Here is a 19,613-nt window from a genome sequence, read left to right on the forward strand (position 1 = left end):
AAAACTTGAAGAATTTCTTTACAATCCATTATACAGATCTTGTTATCAGTCACTTCATATAGTGAGGAATATCAATACCAATAGCAAGACTGTTAACGTCAGAGCTTATCAATACTATGATCTTTAATATTTCGACCCAGGGGCCCGTTTAATTCCAGGTTTCGGTACCCATCCCTATTCTACATAGATTTCTCTAATGAAAGTCAATAGCTAAGTATTAATGTTTAGTCAGGAGTAGTAAATACAACTCAAAACATGCTCTGTGATGTAACTTTAAGTCTGTGTACTGTTATTTTCCCATTGCAACTGCTCACTGTGGGAGGTCCTGTGAGATGTTTGGACCTGCAGGATGATGTTACTATATACGGTACACACTTGAGGCATCCAAGAGTGCCGATGTTTTGCCTAACTAAGTCCTTTGGGAGGGGTTGCCTGGCCACAGGTACCAGCTGTGCCTGTGCTCTGCTGGTGTGGGACTGTGTTCAGAATGGGCACAACATGTGTTTTGTATTGTTGAAATAGAAAAAAAAACAATGTAAGAGTGGTACGGGGGGAAAAAAAAAAAAATTCTTTACTTACTTCCTAACCAAAATAAAGCATTGTCAGACGTACCATTGTATGTCATGACTTTACTCATCTTCAATGTTGCCATGTGCTGCCACAACCTGAACCTGACCCAGCCCTACAGTAGGTGTGTTGTGAGCACTGCTGTGTGTGAATTTGTGGTAGCATTGTGGTAAGTGCAGCATGTTGTGGCTCTTGTCACGTACTCATCCACACTGAACATGATGTACCTCTGCCCCATTTACTGTCCATTTATTATGCCATAACAATTTGTGCGTTAGAGAGTTTTCCTTTTTGAATACAGTGTTTGAAGGCTATTTTTTTGCCGTAGTCTGTCATGAGTCATTAAGTGCAACCCTAAGTACTTGGTTTTAGTTTTATGTAAAAATGCATGTGTATTTGTGCTGGTACACGTGTTGTGTATTCATGCTTAGCCTTTCAAATTAAAATAATTGTCTATAATCTACCTGTCGTTATTCTCACCCACCCATTAGATCGCAGCACTATCTGAAGCTGCCCGTCCAGTTCAAGCCCAGTGCTGCAGGCAGACACGCTGGCTTGCTGCTCATCCAGTCAGAAACAAGTGGAAGTCTTGTTATTCAGCTGACCGGTGAGGCATTGCCTTGAATCTACCATCCTACGCCACCTCCTCATGCTGGCTGGCTGGCTTTGGGTGGATGCTCTTCCCTGTTCGGTTCGTCACGGGACAGACCAGAGTAACAGAGGGGAAAAGGCAAAACTGCTAAGGATCAAATGAAGGCAACCACAGACTCAACTCCTTCCTTGTCATCTTATTTGGAGATAAAGCTCTAAAGATATATTTAGAGATATGTAGCTGATTAACTGACTGAGACTCTCCTGCCAACACAGCCCCGTCTGCCTCTGGATGTGGCACAGGTGTCCTCAGCTGGCCCATGAAAAAATGATTGTGCCTGTTTGTGCCTGAAGCTGAATGATTTGGTCTGACATGCTCACAATTAGTCTGCAGCACTCTGACATTTCACAGAGCTAATGATTTTTGTCACTTCACTCTGGATCTGGTATTTGCCTTATCCCTGAGTCATGTCACAAGGCAGCATTGTTGTTGCCATGGCCTCTGTCAGACAGTAGCAGTACCAGGGATACGTCAGGGATTACTTTGAGTTGGCCACAAAGGAATGCCATTGTCTCTTGTTTCTTGTTTGGTAACATGGCTGTGGGGATTTTTTTGTGCCATACTGTGTTTTTTGCCATGTTAGATGGTAAAATCTGAAAAAAGGGTCCTGGACATTTTTGTTTTTGTCCCAAACCTGATTTCTTGTTTCTGTTTTTCACATAGATTCTCATTTTCAAATTTAGGTCTGTCCACATTTCATAAAAATTCTTCATCTTCTGTGGTGTGGTTTCTATGGAAATGGCTCCCCGTCATGCAGAGCCCACCTGCACAGTGGCCTTTGTCATCACCATGTGTTGACTTCCAGCAACCTCCAAGACTCGTTCCAAACAGTCCAGATGTACTTAATTTAGTCATGATCAATGCAGCTCACAGCAACATTAGGATGGTTAATGATTGTTATTACATGCTAAAAGAGTTTCCTCTGGTGGGGTTTTTGTTCGGCAGCTTGCCAGGCCTGCTTAGTATGGTTACCATGGCAAAACAGTGTTAATCACTGTTCCAGTCACAGAAAATTAGCTCCCCTTTTCCTCTTTTGGCTCTGGGGCAAATGGCCAAAATTACTTGGGGGTACTGGATTCACATCCGTAATGTGTTCTGGGACTGGAATGGCATGTGGGGGAAATGTACGTAAACTTCATCAAGGATGTGTTGTTAACCTGTTAGATGCCACACATTGTGACAATAATTTGAAAATGAAAAACACTAGAGATGAGCATTATTTTCCTGCCAGTAGAGCAAGTTTTAATATGAAGGCAGTATGTTGTCTTAGACATGCCCTGACAACTGTCCTGACATGTTTGTGTTTTACAGTTTGCACATGCTTTAAATAGTATATAATGTAATATATTGTTTGTACACATTCTGAATAAAGTTTTGTGATAAATAGCTTGGCTGTCTAATAATTTCAAGTCATATTGCTGTCAGAGGGGTAGTTATTGGGTGAAAAAAATAATTTATGAAAGAAATATGGTTGACAGGTAGCTTTCTGTTCCCCTGTGTAGCTCTGACTGGGCTCTGGTGGGGTTTATTTTGTTTGTTTGTTGTCTTAATTTTGATTTATCATCAGTGTCCTGTGTACAGAGAACAAAAAGCAAACCAAGTAAACACTCACATAAACATTAAAACTCCAACTAAAAGATAAAACAGGATTAAAGCCGCACTAATTAAAGTTATGATGGCAAGTTTGATAACATGCCTGCAGCAAATTATTGCTGGTGATATTAAAGACAAAGTGAGAATGACATTGCACTTTTACTGTATTTCATGAAGTCACATGAATTCATTTTATGGATCTATTAATTACTTTAAATTCCTATCTGGTTTTGCTCTGCTGTACATTTCAAATTGTAAAACTCCATCTTCTGCACCAAGACCATGGGTGAATTATGAGACATTGGGCCCCTAGGTACAAACCTGCAGGAGGCCCCACCACCTCTACTACTTACTGTAGGAGCAAGACACACACAGACTGTTAAGTCGTTCAGCATCTTTGCTGTGGTTTCGTAGTCACATCTCTCTGTGGTTTTGGGTCTCTAGTTTTGCATCTATGTGGTCATTTTGTGTCTCTTTGTAGCCATTTAGAGTTTCTTTCTAGTCTTTCTGGTACGTGTATCTTCAAGTGACCTTTTTGTAGGTGAAGGCGAGGGACCCCCCTGACACTTTTGGCCCCTGGGCCTGCGCCTGGTCGGCACATTCAGTAATCCATCCATGACCAAGACCCCTCAGTTCTGACATCCTCATGTTCAAAGTTCAACGGCCCAGGCTTTAGACATGCTTTTACTGCCATAGCTCCCATTATCACACTTGTATAGACTGATATCTTTATATCCTTTTAAGGATTTTTCTGTAAAAATGTTTCGTTTTATTTTTGTTTGTTTATTTTTCCATGTTTTGAATCTCCCTAAAATGTCCCTGTAATTTCTGTGCCCTCGTGTCACACCCAGTCACTATGATTTATGAAAGGCACTATAGAAATATAGTTTACTTACTTACAGGAACATCTGTCCTACTGAAATGCCTTTGAACAATCGAAAAGAAAGCCACCTTTATAAAATGTTCTTAAGCAAAGCATTGAACTGCTTCCAACACTGGGGCTGCTGCTGCACATCTGATCCTGACCTGTGACCTGAGAAATAATGAGGCATCATACCAGTGGGCTGCTGTACGCACTGCGGCCTGCAGGTGTCGCCAAAGCTTCACGTTGAGCGCGGCTGTCAGCAGCATGTACTGTACAGTAGGGCAGCTGAGCTTTATTTTGCTTCCCAGACTGGAAACCACTGTAGTGCAGTTGGACTTGACGTCTAGCAACACAACATCACAGACTTTAAGCAAGCAGACACGGCGACTTAGCACGTTAGCGACTGCATTTACAGGTAGGAAGCCTGCGACATTTTATTAGTTATTTCTCTACAATGTTGTATTTTTTAAAATGCACAATGCTGTAGTCGTAGGCGGCTGGAGGAATGTTCTGGTTATGCTAGCTGCTGTGGCTAAACGCTAGTCAGGCTGTCCGGTGTGGGGTCTGACTTTGGGCCAGACGGTTGAAGTTGCTGTTTAGAGTTGGGGCTGCTTTCCAAGCTGCGCCAGACAGCACAGCTAAGCTAACACGGCTAAGTTAGCAGCAGGCAGGCTAGCTCTGGCTCCCATCCATTCGCCGGGGCCACAGCACCAGTCCGCTATGTCTCTGCCCCTGTCGGGTAACGCTGCCTCTCCCACTGACCGTGACCTCCGTGATGACTGTAATATTTATTACCCCGAGAAGAGACAGACAGAAGTGTGTTTTTTTCTGTCTGTCTGGTGTGTGTCGTCAGCTGTCTTGCCCTGTTTGATTTGATGAACAAGCTAGCTGGGAGGCTAGATTAGAAATCTAATACCCTGAGCTGTCACTCATATTTTAGGCCAGGGGCTACCCAGCGATTTTATGCAAATAAGACACGCGGTGCATATGATGAGGTAGTGTCACTGAGCAGCTCATCCGTCAGGAGTTGGTACAGACACACTGTAGGGTCAGCATCAGCATCCATGCACATCCTTTCACCATGCTCAGTCAAAAAGTGATACTTATTTTGTGAATTGCATAAACACCCACACCTACCACACTACACGTTTTCCTTCCCCTCCATTAAAAGAAGAAGACCTGGAGAGGAAGAGGTCCTCTCATCAGCATCAGCATCAGCATCATCTTTAAGATTAAGATGATGAGGGTTAAACTAACAGTCCACATCAATCATATGGATGCACTGCTCCAAAATTGAACCTGATGCTGAAGATGGTCCTGTTAAAGTTATGTAAATCTGGGCTGCTATGTAACTTCCAAATCCACATTAACTACCAACAAACATATTAGCCTATTTTTTTTTATTCAATTCCAGTTGCAGAGATTTGCAAAGTCAAACATTCGTAAGATGAAATAAATGAACTCACTGATGCCACTCTGCAGACCCATGACCCTGACAGTACCATAAAAACATGCATCTATATTATATGTGACACTGTACAGTTGCAGAGCACCGGACTCTCTGACTGTCCGCTGTCTGCCAGCCCACTTATCAGGTTTACATTGATTTGATTACTGAGCTCTGCTCTCTGGTTCTCTGTGTGAGCTGCAGGGAAGGCAGGAGGAGTCTTTATTCTCTGTGTGGGTCTGGCAGGGAGAATTAAAGTGCATGTTAAAGGTGTGTTTTGTTCTCTGCCTGGATTGTTGGCTGTACATTAGCCCCCTCCCTGTCTACCATGCTTCTGCTTGTCCTGGATGTTTCAATCAGACGAGGAAGAGTTCTCCCAGCTTTGAATCATTGGTATTGTGTATCACAGTTTTTCAGTTTTGCTCTGCCTGCTCTCTGTCTCTATCCTCTCTGTTTACCTTCCTGTGACCCTCACATACTCTCTAAGTTCTGTTGTGCGTCTTTACTCCCTTTCTGTTTCATGTACGTACTCCACACAGTTGTGACACAAATCCAATCCAGTGCTTTGTGGAGTTTGGATGCTTATGTCAGAGCCTTTGGCAGTGGCAGTAGAGATGTGTAGTAGGTAGCTTCTTGCATTTCCTTTTCTTTTACCTATTCTCTCTGCTGGGCTGCTACTGCTGCTGCAGCACTAGTGAGGTGAGCTGTGCAGTCATAAGTTGGGTTCAGTGAAAGGACGCCTGTGCATATTGATGACGAAGCGTGTACATGTAAAAGTATGGAGACAGGTAGATATTGCCTACATGTCAGGGTGTCATACTTTTGACTTAGAGGAATTAAAGTATTAAGGGATCATACTGATGTTTGCTTTAAGTGCCAATCACATATATGTTGACCCTTTTCTATACAGTATATCTGCTCGTGTTTGGACAGGCAGTAACAGTCTTCTTGTTGGCATTTTTTTGTACAGCATGAAAAACATTAGGCTTTAAAGTTCCCTCAGCTTGATAATTCATTATAGAAAAAAACATATCTTACTTTTATTATAAAGGAACACAGGATGTTTTCTAATTATTTCATTTAGCTGAAGTCAAGTACATTCATATGTCCTTTTAGGATGAGATCATTCTTTGATTTTTTTTTTTTGTTTGATCGAATGAATCTGTTGGTATGACACAATGTTAACAAGATGCTGACAAAGGTTCTTATCAGTTAGTGACATTTATGGAAATTTTATTATATTTTTTAAATGAAGCCAAAATAACCCAGACATGGGTGCTGTCATCTAGCATTGGTGATGTCATTGGAGCCCAAATCTGTGCAATAGTGATCAGGAGGTGGAGCCGCAGTATGGAGTTCCTGCCCATACACCCACCTGACCCAATCATGAGCAGCGCTGTGATGCCAATCACCAGTTGGCAGGCACAGCTGTAAATCAGGATGTTAAACCCCCTGTTATTGCATTTATTTATTGTATGAAATAACCAATTAAAACAACACTTAACAGAAAAATGAATACTTAAACGTGAGCATGGTAAGAACTACCTGAAATGATGGAAACCATTTTTAGAAACGTGTGTACTTTGATTTTTAAGTTTGGCCCATGTCCCATCTGCCAAAAAGAGGGTGGGGTTTATTGTCTATACTGCAGCCAGCCACCAGGGGGGGTTGTATTGTTTTGACTTTACTTTTGGGGAGCTGTCATGCTGTCCATCTTCATATACAGTGTATGTGCTGGGACATCATCTTACAGTTTTTTATCTTAAAGCGCCTGACAACTCAGTTTCCTATCTTATCACTTTCTTATCTTATTATTTCATATAGTATATATTTCTCATTAATATTAATCTTCATGATGAACTAATGAACAACTAGAGTTTTATATTTGCTAAATTCTGATTGGTGGAAGGAAGTATGTGGCATAATGACATCTCAGAAACTGATGACGAAAATATGTCTTCATTGTCAGCTCCACGTCATATTTTATTCTTGCAAAGTTATTTTGAAATCACTATAAAAGAATACATTAGAATAGTTACAATTTGGTATAGAGAACATAACTTTGTATGGCTTTTTAAAAAACTTTTCACCACTAATGGCACTGTGGAACAATGTTTTGAACAGTGGGTTCTCGTTTTTGCAATACATGTTCCAGCCGCCAATTTCACGCTATTCCACAAATAACCGTTGCTGGCAGTAAAGCTACAATAAAAAAGGCAATGTGCTGGAAAAGGCAAGACAAAAAAGAACAAGCAAGCTAGTAAACACTGATGCGATTTAGTAAGAGTAATTGTAACATATCTTTGTTTGTTTCCAAAAGAAAAACACCTTTTAGTTAGCAGGATTTGAGTTATGGTTGTTGAGTCATGGTTTACTTTCACAGATGTGGGCAGAGATTTGATTTGCACAAAGATTAGCATTGGCACTTGCTTGCCCGAGAGATTAACTGTTACATTATGTTGATATGGCTGAAGTTGTAGATATAAAACACTAGATGTAATATTATGTCATAACTCATGTGATAACCATCCATCATCTTATCTGGGTTGTTTACAGTTGCCACCTGTGGACAGCAACTTTGGCTGTCAGCTTCTAATTGCTTTACGAGAGAGGGAGGCTGGCTTCATTTTCCACATGTAGGTATGGAGTAGATGAGAGATTTTTTTTTTTTTTACGTCGGTCAACTAAAACTACATAAAGTTAGTGAATTAGGTAACTTCACCGTTAGCTGCCAAGTAACGGATCAGCTGAGTTCTAAGTGATTGCTAGCTCTCTGCAGCACAGATCTGATAGCTAAAAGAAAAATTATAACCAGCAAACATTGTTTCAATGTTAGCTATGCTAACTTAGCTCACAGGTAATGTTTAGTTCAATCAGGAGAGACTTGTTCTGAGAGAAAAGAATATTTATTTACATGTGCACATAAGTATGAGAAATGTGAAAGTCTTTGGTGATTGGTCTTAGCTGATCCATGCCAATCAAGTGTAAAGTAAACACACAACATGTTAAAGACAAGGAGAAGTGCTTGTCTTCACTCCTAAATCCCATTTCATCATATCCCAAGACAAATCTAGCAAGCCAGCTGTGTTATAATGATACTGAATCTATTTAGGATTTCTGCATAAAAGATTTTACTTAATGTAGCACATTAGCCATTCAGAATACCAAAGACAGTTCTTACATGTCAAGTTCAGGTAAAATTGAAAATAGTTAAATAATTGTCTGCAATATAAATGCACAATAATGAGATTATTTTCATTATTAAAAGCATGATTTGTTCTCTTGGATCTATAATAATCAAAGTTTTACGGGAGTCTTTGTTTTTTGCTTCATTTACACAGGCATAGTTGTCTTACGCTCATTATTTTGAATAAAAAACTGTATCATAATATTGATAGAAAAATACAAGGCTTAGAAAAACAACATAAGCTTCTTTCAATATATGTCCTAAATACAGCAAGTTTAAAACTGGACCCAGGTAAAGTGACTGCCTTGTAGTTTCATCCCACAATGGCCATTATGACACAACACATCTATTAGTTTATGTCTATGGATAAAATCAATACCAGAAAATTAGTCAAAGTGCTTTGTATGATAAATATCTGCAAAAAAATCACACAAAAAATACCATATGTTATTGGCCAGCATTGTGCAGATCCTGCGGACTTCTTATCCATGACATCATGGACCTGAAATAACAATACGGATGCATGACATTGGATTTTTTGCTGATATCTGAAATGCTGGTATGTAGCCTAACAACTCATTTGACTGATAATCGATACCGATATCGATATATCCACTTCTTTCTCCACCTAATTTTAGTGATCATTAAGTCTCTTCTGTAGTGGAATTAATATCATATTATGCATGCATACTCTTATCATGATGGCCCACCAGCAGATGGAGACATGAAATACAATACTTTTCATCGTATGGAATATTCATTCATTGTGCAAAATAAGAAAAAGCATGTTGGCCGATACCGATGGCATGCTGATATTATCATGCATCCCTAAATAACAACAGTTTATTCGAAGTCCTAAAGTACATATGTTGCAATAATGCAAAACAAGTAGAACATTAAATGCAAGATAAATGCAAACTAGGTAAACAGAAGACACAGCCCACTGTATTTGTGTGTATGGATACATTTTGTAAAAGTTGTATCCATAGAGCAGATTTCACGGACAACTCAGGGACTGCTGCCTCTTGTTGAATTTAACCTTTATTTAAACCAGAGAACACACAGAGGGCAAGCCTCCTTATTAAGGTCAGCTCTGTGCCCATGCTAAACCGTAAAGATAGAGTATTAATATGTAAGTGAATAAAAAAGCATAAGTTGTGAAATAATAACTAAGTGGGAAAGTTGAGGAGAAAGTCAGCGAGCAGACTGTGTGTATTATTAGCTACAGTGATGTGTTCTCGTCTACCAGGTTGTTCTGTGTGTCTGCTTCACACAGCTCACTGTACAACTGCCTCTCAGAGCCAGACGTCTGTGTCCATCTGTCTGTTTGTGTTTTTGTCTGCCTCTTGTTCGTGTGTGTGTGTGTGTGTGTGTGTGTGTGTGTGTTTGACTGTCAGTCCATGTGTGTGTACAGTGAGCACGCATGTGTGTGTGTTTCACCCTTTGCCAATTAGCGGCTTCTCACCTCCCGAGGCGAGAGGCCGAGTGTGTGTTAGACAGAGGAGGGAGACTTGACGGGGCTTGTCTGCTGCTGACGGCTCAGCCTTAACCTGAACTCTCACACTACTTCTCTCTCACACACACACACACAGACACACACACACACACACACAGACACACTTCAGTCTGAGCACTGAACTCCAGCTCACACACACACATGCAGGATCTGAGCTCCAGCCAGTTGTTGATAATGCAGCCTTGTCTGTCTCCGAGCTCATGTGACACGCCAAAATGCGACAGTATTGTGTTGGTGGAGCAAAGGCGCAAGACGGGCAAAGACGAGTGCCAGCCTGCACCAGAGTGTGTGTGTCTCTGTCTGGTCTGTGCTCATAGGAGTGTTTGTCTTTGTATGTACAAATTCACTGCCTGTTATTGTGTGCCTGCAGTAGTTGGTGTGTATGTGACTTTACGGAGTGAAAATAATGTAAAAAGCGTGTGTAGAAGCAACAGAGTCTGAAGAGCTGGAGCGGGAGCCTGGTGTGCACAGGCGAAACCAAATACATCTCATTCAGAGTTTGTTCAACTTTTTCTCCTTGGAGCTGTTTTCTGTATGTAATCATCCAAAATTGATTGTTCATGCTGTTGTATAATTAATCAAGAAAAGTTCATTATATTTATGCGACTAGCTCAGTTTTCTGAGTCTAATCTTCTCTACAACAACCCGAGAAGGTTTTAGAAAAACAGCTTGATACCACAGTTTCTTTTAACTAATTTGGCAATCCTTAAAAACAAAAATCTATGTTTGAGATGCAGCATATCCTTTGAAAAGCATACAAGCAGGATTTTTACATTCTGGCCAAAGAAAGGAAAACATTCTTAACATTTCTATTCCAATTTCACTATATTTAACATTTCTTCCTGGCCAGCTCGCCGAGTCCTGACTGAATTTATCCAAATTTGTTGTGCTATTCAAATGTGAGATCAAAGTGGTGCGTTAAACCCTTTGAGAAATGCTGTGGTTTAATTTGTAACCCCAGTTGGCAATTTGATCAAAGAAGTTGCCAAAACATGGTATATTCTTCTGTGCTACTCTGCAGAGACCACAGCATTGAGGTGTGTGGAAGTGAATGTCACTCACTGAACACAAAGCAGTTTTTTAACAACAGTGCTCAGTATCGGCCAATACCGATCACTAACCATGGAGTCTGTTTGAATTATTTGTCCGTATATCCTTATATTATGTTCTACAATTATGAGATGATAACGCATCATGAATTAGTGTGTATGGTCAGTTACATGTGCGACATATTCCACTGTTACACACTGTGACAGAACTTATACCAGGCATGTCCTAAGTCTGGCCCGGTCGTGGCCCACAAACTGATTTTAAATGGCTTGACTTTGAAAAACATGTACACACAAGTAAGAACTATGCAAGCACAATTAATATGTTTTCATAGCAGACAGTAAACAAGAAAACAAATGGTTAGTAACGGCAGACATTTCCTGGAAGGTAGCAGACATGGCCCCAGCGAAGAAGTGTAAAGTAGACATGAAGGATGATGGTTTCAGGAGCCGTGGAAAGTTGGATAGTTTTTCACTCAAAGATAAAACAGCTGGCCCCCAAGTTTTTTCACATTATCTAATCCGTCCCTCATTCAGAAAAATTTGGAGCCCCCTGACTTCAACCATAGCAGCCCCTTGGTTATTAGGAGGAGCCTAAGAAAGTTAAAGAGAGAAATTGTCTTGTGTGTTCTGCATCATCCGCTTGGCTTTTTTAAAGACCTCTGATCAAACTATTTAGAACAAATATTGGGCAATAATAGTTGGCAACCTATCAACTTTGAGAAATCTGTAGCATATTTTATGAAAACCTTTTTTTAACTTTAGAAATAAGCATGCAAATGTTTAATGTTTTTTTTTAAAACCCAAGCAGAGCTTTGCCTAAATAAAAGCCTAAAATCTGATATATGATTTAAATCTGAATATATCTGATCAAAGATCACATTTGCAATTCTGACTGAATACTCAATGCCAAATTCTGGTACTTGACATTTTTATAAACTGTACTGAGCCACAGTGAATGGAGCATATGTGTTGGATTGCATCAAAAGCAGGATATACACAATTAGAAAATTGAGGTTGTGCCCTTGGTAATGTTTGTGGGAATTTTCAGCTTGCATATAACTAAAATGGAAGGAGTTTTTGTTGGTCTGTATGTTTGGCCTTCAATTTTCTTGACAACCGTTCATCCGATTGACTTCACACTTGGCAGGTTTATTGCCAAGGATACAAGGAAGTGTAGTGTCGAGTGTGGGCTCTTGAGATCTACGGAACATTATTATTAGTGGTGCGTTACTACCACTGGAAGTACACACTATGTAGTATATTGAGAAGGGACTATTAGTGGTTACACTGCTGAACAGCATGCTGAGTACAGCCTGTTCTCCATCGCTTGCTACAGTACATTCAAGAACAGATGAAGACAGAGAGACTGGAGATGTTAAGTTGTAGCAAACCTAAACATTTCAAGCATCAGTGATGTAACTGTTAGAGTGAATGCTTTTCCCAGTAAAAAGCTGGGCTTTGACTTCATTAAGGCCACAAAATGTTTGTGTGAGCTTTCGCACCCAAATGACACATATACTCTAACATTGCACGGACTGTGTCATGGCAGGTGTATTGTCAATGACCCAAGGAAGTGCAGAGTCGAGTGTGAAGTTGTCTGGGTGAGGGGTTTTCAAGACAGCTGCATGCAACAATACCAGAGGCCAAATAGGCCGAACAGGCCATGCTTTGAACGGGCATTGCACCAGTGACATTTAAAGTTAGCACTGGTTACACACATAGTACACACATTGGGTTTTTAAGGTTGATTCTGATTTTTATTTTTAGTCTAATACTTCTAAAAATGTGAGTGGTTTGTTTTGGCCAATCAACATATAAAAACCAATTGGATCGGATGTAGCAGTGTAGAGAAACAGTTTTTAAGATTTACAGTATAGAAAATACCGTATAATTTAAAAGTTTTATAAATAAGAAGTGGAATTTAGTGGTTGTTTTTTTTAATACCCAGTTGGTATGAAATGATCAAGCATTTGCAGGCAATCAGGCAGGCAATGTACTCTTCCATAGACAAAGTGTTTTTTTCTGTTACAGTGACTATTTGCTTCTCGTGTTATGTCTGTTACTGTAGGTGATATATATATGATGAAATTTGTTGGGATTAATACATCTATCTATACGTTTGATCATTTTCAGTAATACTCTGACTCACCCATGGGGGGAGCTACATCGTTTGTTTTGACATGTATCACATGCAGTATCTCAGATACCAGTAATTGGATTTTGACAAGGCTGGGTAAATGATATATCTCATCTTATGGTAGGTTTTCGTATTACACAGTCTGCGGCAGATGCTGCAGTTATAGGTTGAAAGGATGTGACACTTTTGGTAGTATGTTGTTGTGATGTGGGACTACATCATTCATGAAGGAAAGCATGTTTGCTGTTGCTTTGCTGTCTTTAGAGTGGTTATCATGAATAAAACACAGCCCTTTTTCCACCAGGAGTCATTCCCCTCTCGTCATTTATCTTGCCTTCTGCTTCTGTGGGAACCCACTTGCCAGATCTCACAGCCCTCAAGCTTTAGAGAAGAGAAACTCCCCAGCATTTGGCTAATGGCTCCACAGTTCCCACACTGATTAGGAGCAGTCCGCAAACTGCAGTATTAAGTCGTTGATTAAGTAGTTAAAGAAGCCCTTGAAACAACCAAAAAGTGCTGGAGACAGCAATTTGATATTGTTTTTTTACTCTTTAAGCGGGTTTCATAGAGGACATTTAAACAGTTTTGTCAAACAGTGCATTCACTTACTGCTGGAGTGTTTTTAATAAAGTTCGTCCTTGTTTGCAAAGCTTCATTTAACCACAAAGTCTAAGTAGAAATTTAATAATTCAGTTGAGTCCCTGCATGGAAGAAAAGACTGCAAAGAGAGAGAAACACACACACACACACACACACACACACACACACACACTTCACATTGATGCCCCGAAAACCTCCACTTCTTAGGTTTTTCCATTTTACTCAAATTAAAGATTTACATGCTCTTTTATGCGTAGCACTGCAGACTATGAATCTCATTCAAAACTTAAAAAGTATAGTTTCAACAATGGCGTGTTGATCAGTGGGGAAGACGAGCGTCGTCCTCAATCCCTGAATAATTTGAGATATTTTCATCTGACAGCAGAGATGTTTCCCGGTAGTTTGATGAGATGAGTTACAGCAGGGTGTGTATTTAGTGTGTGTGTGTGTGTGTGTGTGTGTGTGAGAGAGAGAGAGAGAGAGAGAGAGAGAGGTAGATGTACCCTTCCAGAGGAATGCTGTATTGAGTGCTGCTCAGCTCTTGTGTGGTAATTCAATAGACTGGCTACAGCGGCTGTTAACATGAACCACAAAGATTTAACACACACACAACACACACCATCCTGATTGTGCCTGCATGTGTGTGTACATACTGCACACTTATCCATTCATCTGTGTGTGCTTATCTGAGAGTGTGTACAACTGGGTATTATACAGCTGCAGAGTGTGTCTTCAGCCATGCTTCCGTCTGTATGGCTGTGTCAGTAGCGTGTGTGTGTACGCCTAAAATAGCCCGGGTGTTAGTGCTCTTGTTCTCATGGTGCTAGTCTGAGACGTCTTCAGCCTGCCTTTGTTTCAGCGCCGTATTGTCGAGTAGACCTCTCGCTAAAGGCTGAGATGTTAGCAGGCTGTGGTCTCTGCATTATTGATGCAGACTGTGACGGGGCTCTGCAGGCCATAGGCTACAACTTAAAAAATCTGAAGGTGGAGTGAACTCCGGCTGAACTCTCAGGGAATTTAGCAGGAGACAGTAGAGACGGGGCCTTTCTGGCTACAGTCAAACACAGAGGTTTCTTAAACCAGGAGCTGGGAGACGACCTAATTCTGGTGACATGACAAGTTTACCAGTGCATTTTAATGAGCCCGGGTCCCAGGGCGAGACTCAGATGATTAAATTTGGCTCATGGGCCGGAAAAGTTAAAGACAGTCTGCCTTAGATAGGGACTGAACTGCACTTGGTTTTAATAAGTGGATACAAGGACTGCACAAAAAAGATTTTTCACTGATGAATGCTGTGAAAGGAGATATTAATGTGAACGTCACACATCAGCTGGACCTACAGGAACATTTTAACCAATACAGGTAGCTAAATCATGTTATCATCAACATGACCAGCAACTACCATTTAAAGCAATGATCTTTTCTTTTTATGACAAAATGAAACCATAAAGGCCAACATACAATTCCCAAGCTAACAAAATTGAATCCTTTGTTAGCTTGCTCAGGATCAGTGACGACTGAAGATGAGGTGAAATATAAAGCCCCTTTCCTACTGCACAAAATACCCGTCTAACACCAGCTTACATCTGGCTTTTTAATGTTATGTGAATGGTCGCAAACAGCACTCACACCCCTGTCAAGTGACTCTGCAGTAGTCATGAGTATTTATCGGCTCCACCTTTGCTCAGCATTGATGGAAACACAACATCTGAGTGCGCATGCTAATTTTAACTCCTCTACCTGCGAGAAGCAATAATGCACCACCACAAAATACCGACTGCCTCCACCCAAACAGCGATCCAAATTAGTCTACACCGAGTTTGAAAGAGCCGGGTCGGGTAGGAGCTAGCTGTTTATTCACATCTCCTGCTCGTAACCATGTCCCCATGGCAAGACAATGCTGCCGTAGAAACATGGTGGCCACCCTCCAGTCTCCCCTCAGGTCATATTGCACAACAAAACCCCTTTAGCATTGTTGATTGTTTGCACCACTAGCTGCGCTGACACTGTTAACATTGCTAACAGAGCTAACAGTGAATGGGTGCGTGTGGCTCAAAATAGAGCTGTCTACTCAATGGGGCGACCTTGAAGGAGATCAGAGGGCGGGCACAGTGTTGCCATAGCAACACTCTTGGGTTGGGACGGCAATTGCCGAATGAGCAATGCCGCTTCCTAGCTCCCACGCGACCCAACTGGTGTGCAGTTCAGCGTGGCCAAGACTTGCTAACCAGTAGAGACGTTGAGATGGGCACTATGTTTCCGCATGTTAACACAGCTAGCCGACTGTCCATGTCCCCTCGGGTCCGGGCTGTGCCCAGTGCAGTAAACTGAAATGTAGCAAAATTAACCTATAGAAAAACATATGTAACCACTCAGAAATATTCTCTGCAGTTAACTGATTAACTGATTAATCTTTGATGGGAACAGACTGAGATGCCTCATTTGTGTGCTGTTCCTGACTGTGGAAACTACAAGCTAGCTGCTCCGTTGTAGTGGATCTTTTTAAAGCGATGGTTTTGCGTTATCAGACTCAGTTGCCTTAATGTTCTGTAACAGCTTTGAAAGAGAGGGAGAGAGGTGAGTTAAAAATATTATATGAAGAGGGAAGGCAACAAAGTTTTCTGTTTACTCAGAGGCTGCTTCACTGATGGATTTTATCTTCTTTTTTTTTCCAAGCCTTAATAAATGACCATCATAAGCATGAGGGATGCTCGCTCCCACTCCTGATAATGAATCTACTAATATGTTTCTGCACCTATTTCATAATTTAACATTATTAGAGAGCAAATTCTACTTCTTGTTTTATAATATCCCACAATGCTCAAGAACTCAATGACAAGATGTTATATATGTAAAATGTTTTGATAGATGTTAATTCATGAAATTGCACAGTGATATGAATGAAAATATAAAATGAAATATAAGGAGAGACCGTTGGCCTGATTAGTATTGTGGTTGTATGAGTATTTTTTCCAACTTCTTTTGGAGAGTGAAATACATTATAGTTTTTATAGACTGATATGATCTGAGAACAGTTAAAGTTAAGAGTTTTGTGGTAGACTAAACTGAATTTAATTTCTTTGTACATAAGAGATGAAGATAGAGATTATACATTTATTACCTTGATCTCTGAAGATGGTAATATTAGGCACATTTCTCTTTCTCTGCATGTTTCACCCTGTGCTTCTTCAGCCTTTACATTAATATGATGGCAATCAATCCAGTAAAATTATTTAAAATTGACTAGAGCGTTCATTCAGTTCATGAATAATGCAACATGCAACAACTGCAGGAAAAAAGTCACTGGAGTCACTACACTGTAAATAAAAGGCTTTCTCACCTGTTTCGTTGCACTTGGTAGCAGCTGGTGAGTCAGGTGTGACACCTAGTGGTATAATTTGGTGTACTGGTCCAGTGTTTGGCTTAATATCAAACCAGTTTGAAAATGCTTACACTGGCCCAAGCCTACTTGCTAGATCACATTAGCCACTAAACTGTGCATAGGTGAAGTCATCTTGTTTACATCACTCATGTCGACCAATGCCATAACTTCAGCACTCACTCACTTACTCATAGACTTGTGCGTTTGTTGGGCTGGCCTCTGCTTTGCTGAGGTCCAGCCAAAACGTAACTCAAAAATTAAATGCTACTTTAACTTCTGTTTAGGTGACAGACAATTTATGTGCACAAATACTTTTATCCACACTTGTGCCTCACATTCTGACCACATGCTGTGACCTTGACCTTAGGAGCATGGGGAGGGGAGGCGCAGCAGGGGATGTGTGTCTGAAATAAGTGCTTTGGTGTCAAATATTTTCTGGTTATGTCAACCACTTTAAAGGTTCATGGTGCAAAATATTGTCTTTGTGCGAGTTTAGTGACTTAACTCATGTTTTCTGTGTACAAATGTTGGCAACATTGACAGAACTTTACATGAATCACTCAAGCAGAAACAAGTAAAATGCAGCATCTGCCTGTGTAACTTTAGATGCTTGGCACTTGTAGTTTGCCTCCACGTCTTAATTTGCTGTCGTTGGACTTTTTACCACATTTGTCATTAGTTTTGTTTATGTCAGAATCATCTGCTTTGTGTGACTTCTCAAGTGCGATTAGTTTCCGTGGGAGAAAAAAGCTCTGGCAGAATTCTTTTGTTCAACTTTCTATAGCGTGATAACACGTTTGTCTGATTTGATTCAAGGTCTTATATTTATTTAATTCTTGCTGGCATTAAGAAGTTCTTTGACTCGGAGAAACTTGCAGACACTTTGAAATTGGTACTGCTGATGCCACATAAATGTAAATTAGCAGATGACGTCACCTTGCCCTCAGGACAGGAGCAACATTTTTAAATCAGAAGAAAAATCTGCTAGTCGGCATTCTGTAATAAATCCCACGCCCTTGCATTAATAAAGGATATAATATTAGAAAAATGCCTTAAGTTTAAAAAGAAGGTAAAAGTATATGCTGTTTGCTCATCTCGAACACTGTTAACTTGTCATAAGAAGTGGTCACATGACAGATGAGTTTCCTTGAGTCTGCTGCTGTATGGCTGCTGCCTTTTCCACTGCATATCATTTGAATTTATGTCCTGCTAAACTCCCAGTCTTCACTTTCAAAGTCCCCCATAACCAGTGCCCTCTCTGAACACACTTAGACCCCCTCCACTGTTCCATACACTCCTTCTTTAACCCCCATGCTTCTGACACCAACCTCTTGTCCACCAGCCAGGATCAAGCACCGCACCTGGACCACACTTCCCAAACACATTCAATCTTAAGTCTCCTAAAACTCAGTTTTTCCAAGACTGCTTTTAGTATTTGATTATATGTAAATGTCTGCAGTACTTTTCAGTGCTTTCATTGTGTTTTTTTTAATGTATGTACCTATTTTAGAGCATTTAGAAAAGCACTAAACATAAGTTACTTATTATTATAAGTAGTGGGACATCTTTTCTGAATTGACATGGCCCATGTATTCTTAATCACACTGCTGAAATGTCTCTGTGGTCACATTATGTTCCTACACACACACACACACACACACACACACACACAGTAAACCCTCACACAGGTGTTTTCACTTCTTACCTGATCAGGCCTCTTGTCAGGATGTCGTGGGAGTGTCCAGACTGTAATTGAATGTCATCTCACTTTCTTGTTAGTTTGGGTGGGGCTTCTTACACCTTATCATTTGTTAGGATGTTTTTTACACCTTCATTATTCTTATTAGTACATGGAGTGTGACATCACATCATTCGCAGCATACCTGAGCCCATTGTTAACCTGAGCAGAGGTGTAATCAGCTATAACTGAAAACTCCTCTGTGGGTGTGATGGAACATTAGAATTAGTTAAGACAGAACATACTGACAGTGTAAGCTGTCGTCTCCATTTGAAATAGACCTGAAGATGTTTTCAGACTTAGGTGGTGTGTGAGCTATTCTTGGTAAACATGGAAAGTCAAAGCTGGTCTGCAGAACAAACATATCAGACTGATCAAGTCATGCTATAAAAATCAGATTTTAACCTGTCCAGTCGTCTGCTTGTGTTTCTTGACCTAACGGTGTATTGATGTACCCTGGAAATCCAGGGTTCTTGCGAGAGCACAATTTGAATTTGCTCAGTGAGTCACTCTGGCAATCAGTAATGATGCTCATTACCCATGCCGTTGGAGCCGAGCTGCACCAATCACATCGGTGTATCTGATATAGGCGGGCTAAAGGCGAGCTAAACAGATGATGACAGCGCTGCGACGATGAAGTCCGGAATCAGTCAGTAAACATTGCAAGATGGCTACGGATGAACACCAGTTGTTTGTCTCTAAAAGAGGAACAGAAGACGGCGCTCGAGTTTTTCCTTTGCAAGAAGGACGTTTTTGCTGTTTTGCCGATCAGATACGGCAAGAGTCTAATCTACCAGTTAGCTCCACTGGTAGCGCTCTGGATACGTCATCCCGTGTATTGTTCTGATTGGTCGTAGTGTTATCCAATTGTGTGCAG

General features: G+C 40.6%; 2 protein-coding genes across 2 annotated transcripts in view; both read left to right on the plus strand.

Moving 5' to 3' along the window:
• Nucleotides 1-2,605, plus strand: part of cep192 (centrosomal protein 192) — a 40,375-nt gene extending 37,770 nt beyond the window's left edge. Inside the window, exon 52 of the mRNA XM_033640715.2 lies at nucleotides 1,059-2,605. Within this exon, the coding sequence (XP_033496606.2) occupies nucleotides 1,059-1,191 (133 nt within the window). The 3' untranslated portion in view covers nucleotides 1,192-2,605. The remainder of the gene's footprint in view (nucleotides 1-1,058) is intronic.
• A 1,362-nt stretch (nucleotides 2,606-3,967) lies between these two features.
• LOC117266082 (low-density lipoprotein receptor class A domain-containing protein 4-like) overlaps nucleotides 3,968-19,613 on the plus strand; it is a 274,585-nt gene continuing 258,939 nt past the window's right edge. Inside the window, exon 1 of the mRNA XM_033641031.2 lies at nucleotides 3,968-4,092. The gene's annotated coding sequence lies outside the window, so the exon portion shown is untranslated. The remainder of the gene's footprint in view (nucleotides 4,093-19,613) is intronic.

Source organism: Epinephelus lanceolatus, chromosome 10 (genome assembly GCF_041903045.1).
Source record: "Epinephelus lanceolatus isolate andai-2023 chromosome 10, ASM4190304v1, whole genome shotgun sequence".
In the NCBI taxonomy this organism is placed as follows: domain Eukaryota; kingdom Metazoa; phylum Chordata; class Actinopteri; order Perciformes; family Serranidae; genus Epinephelus; species Epinephelus lanceolatus.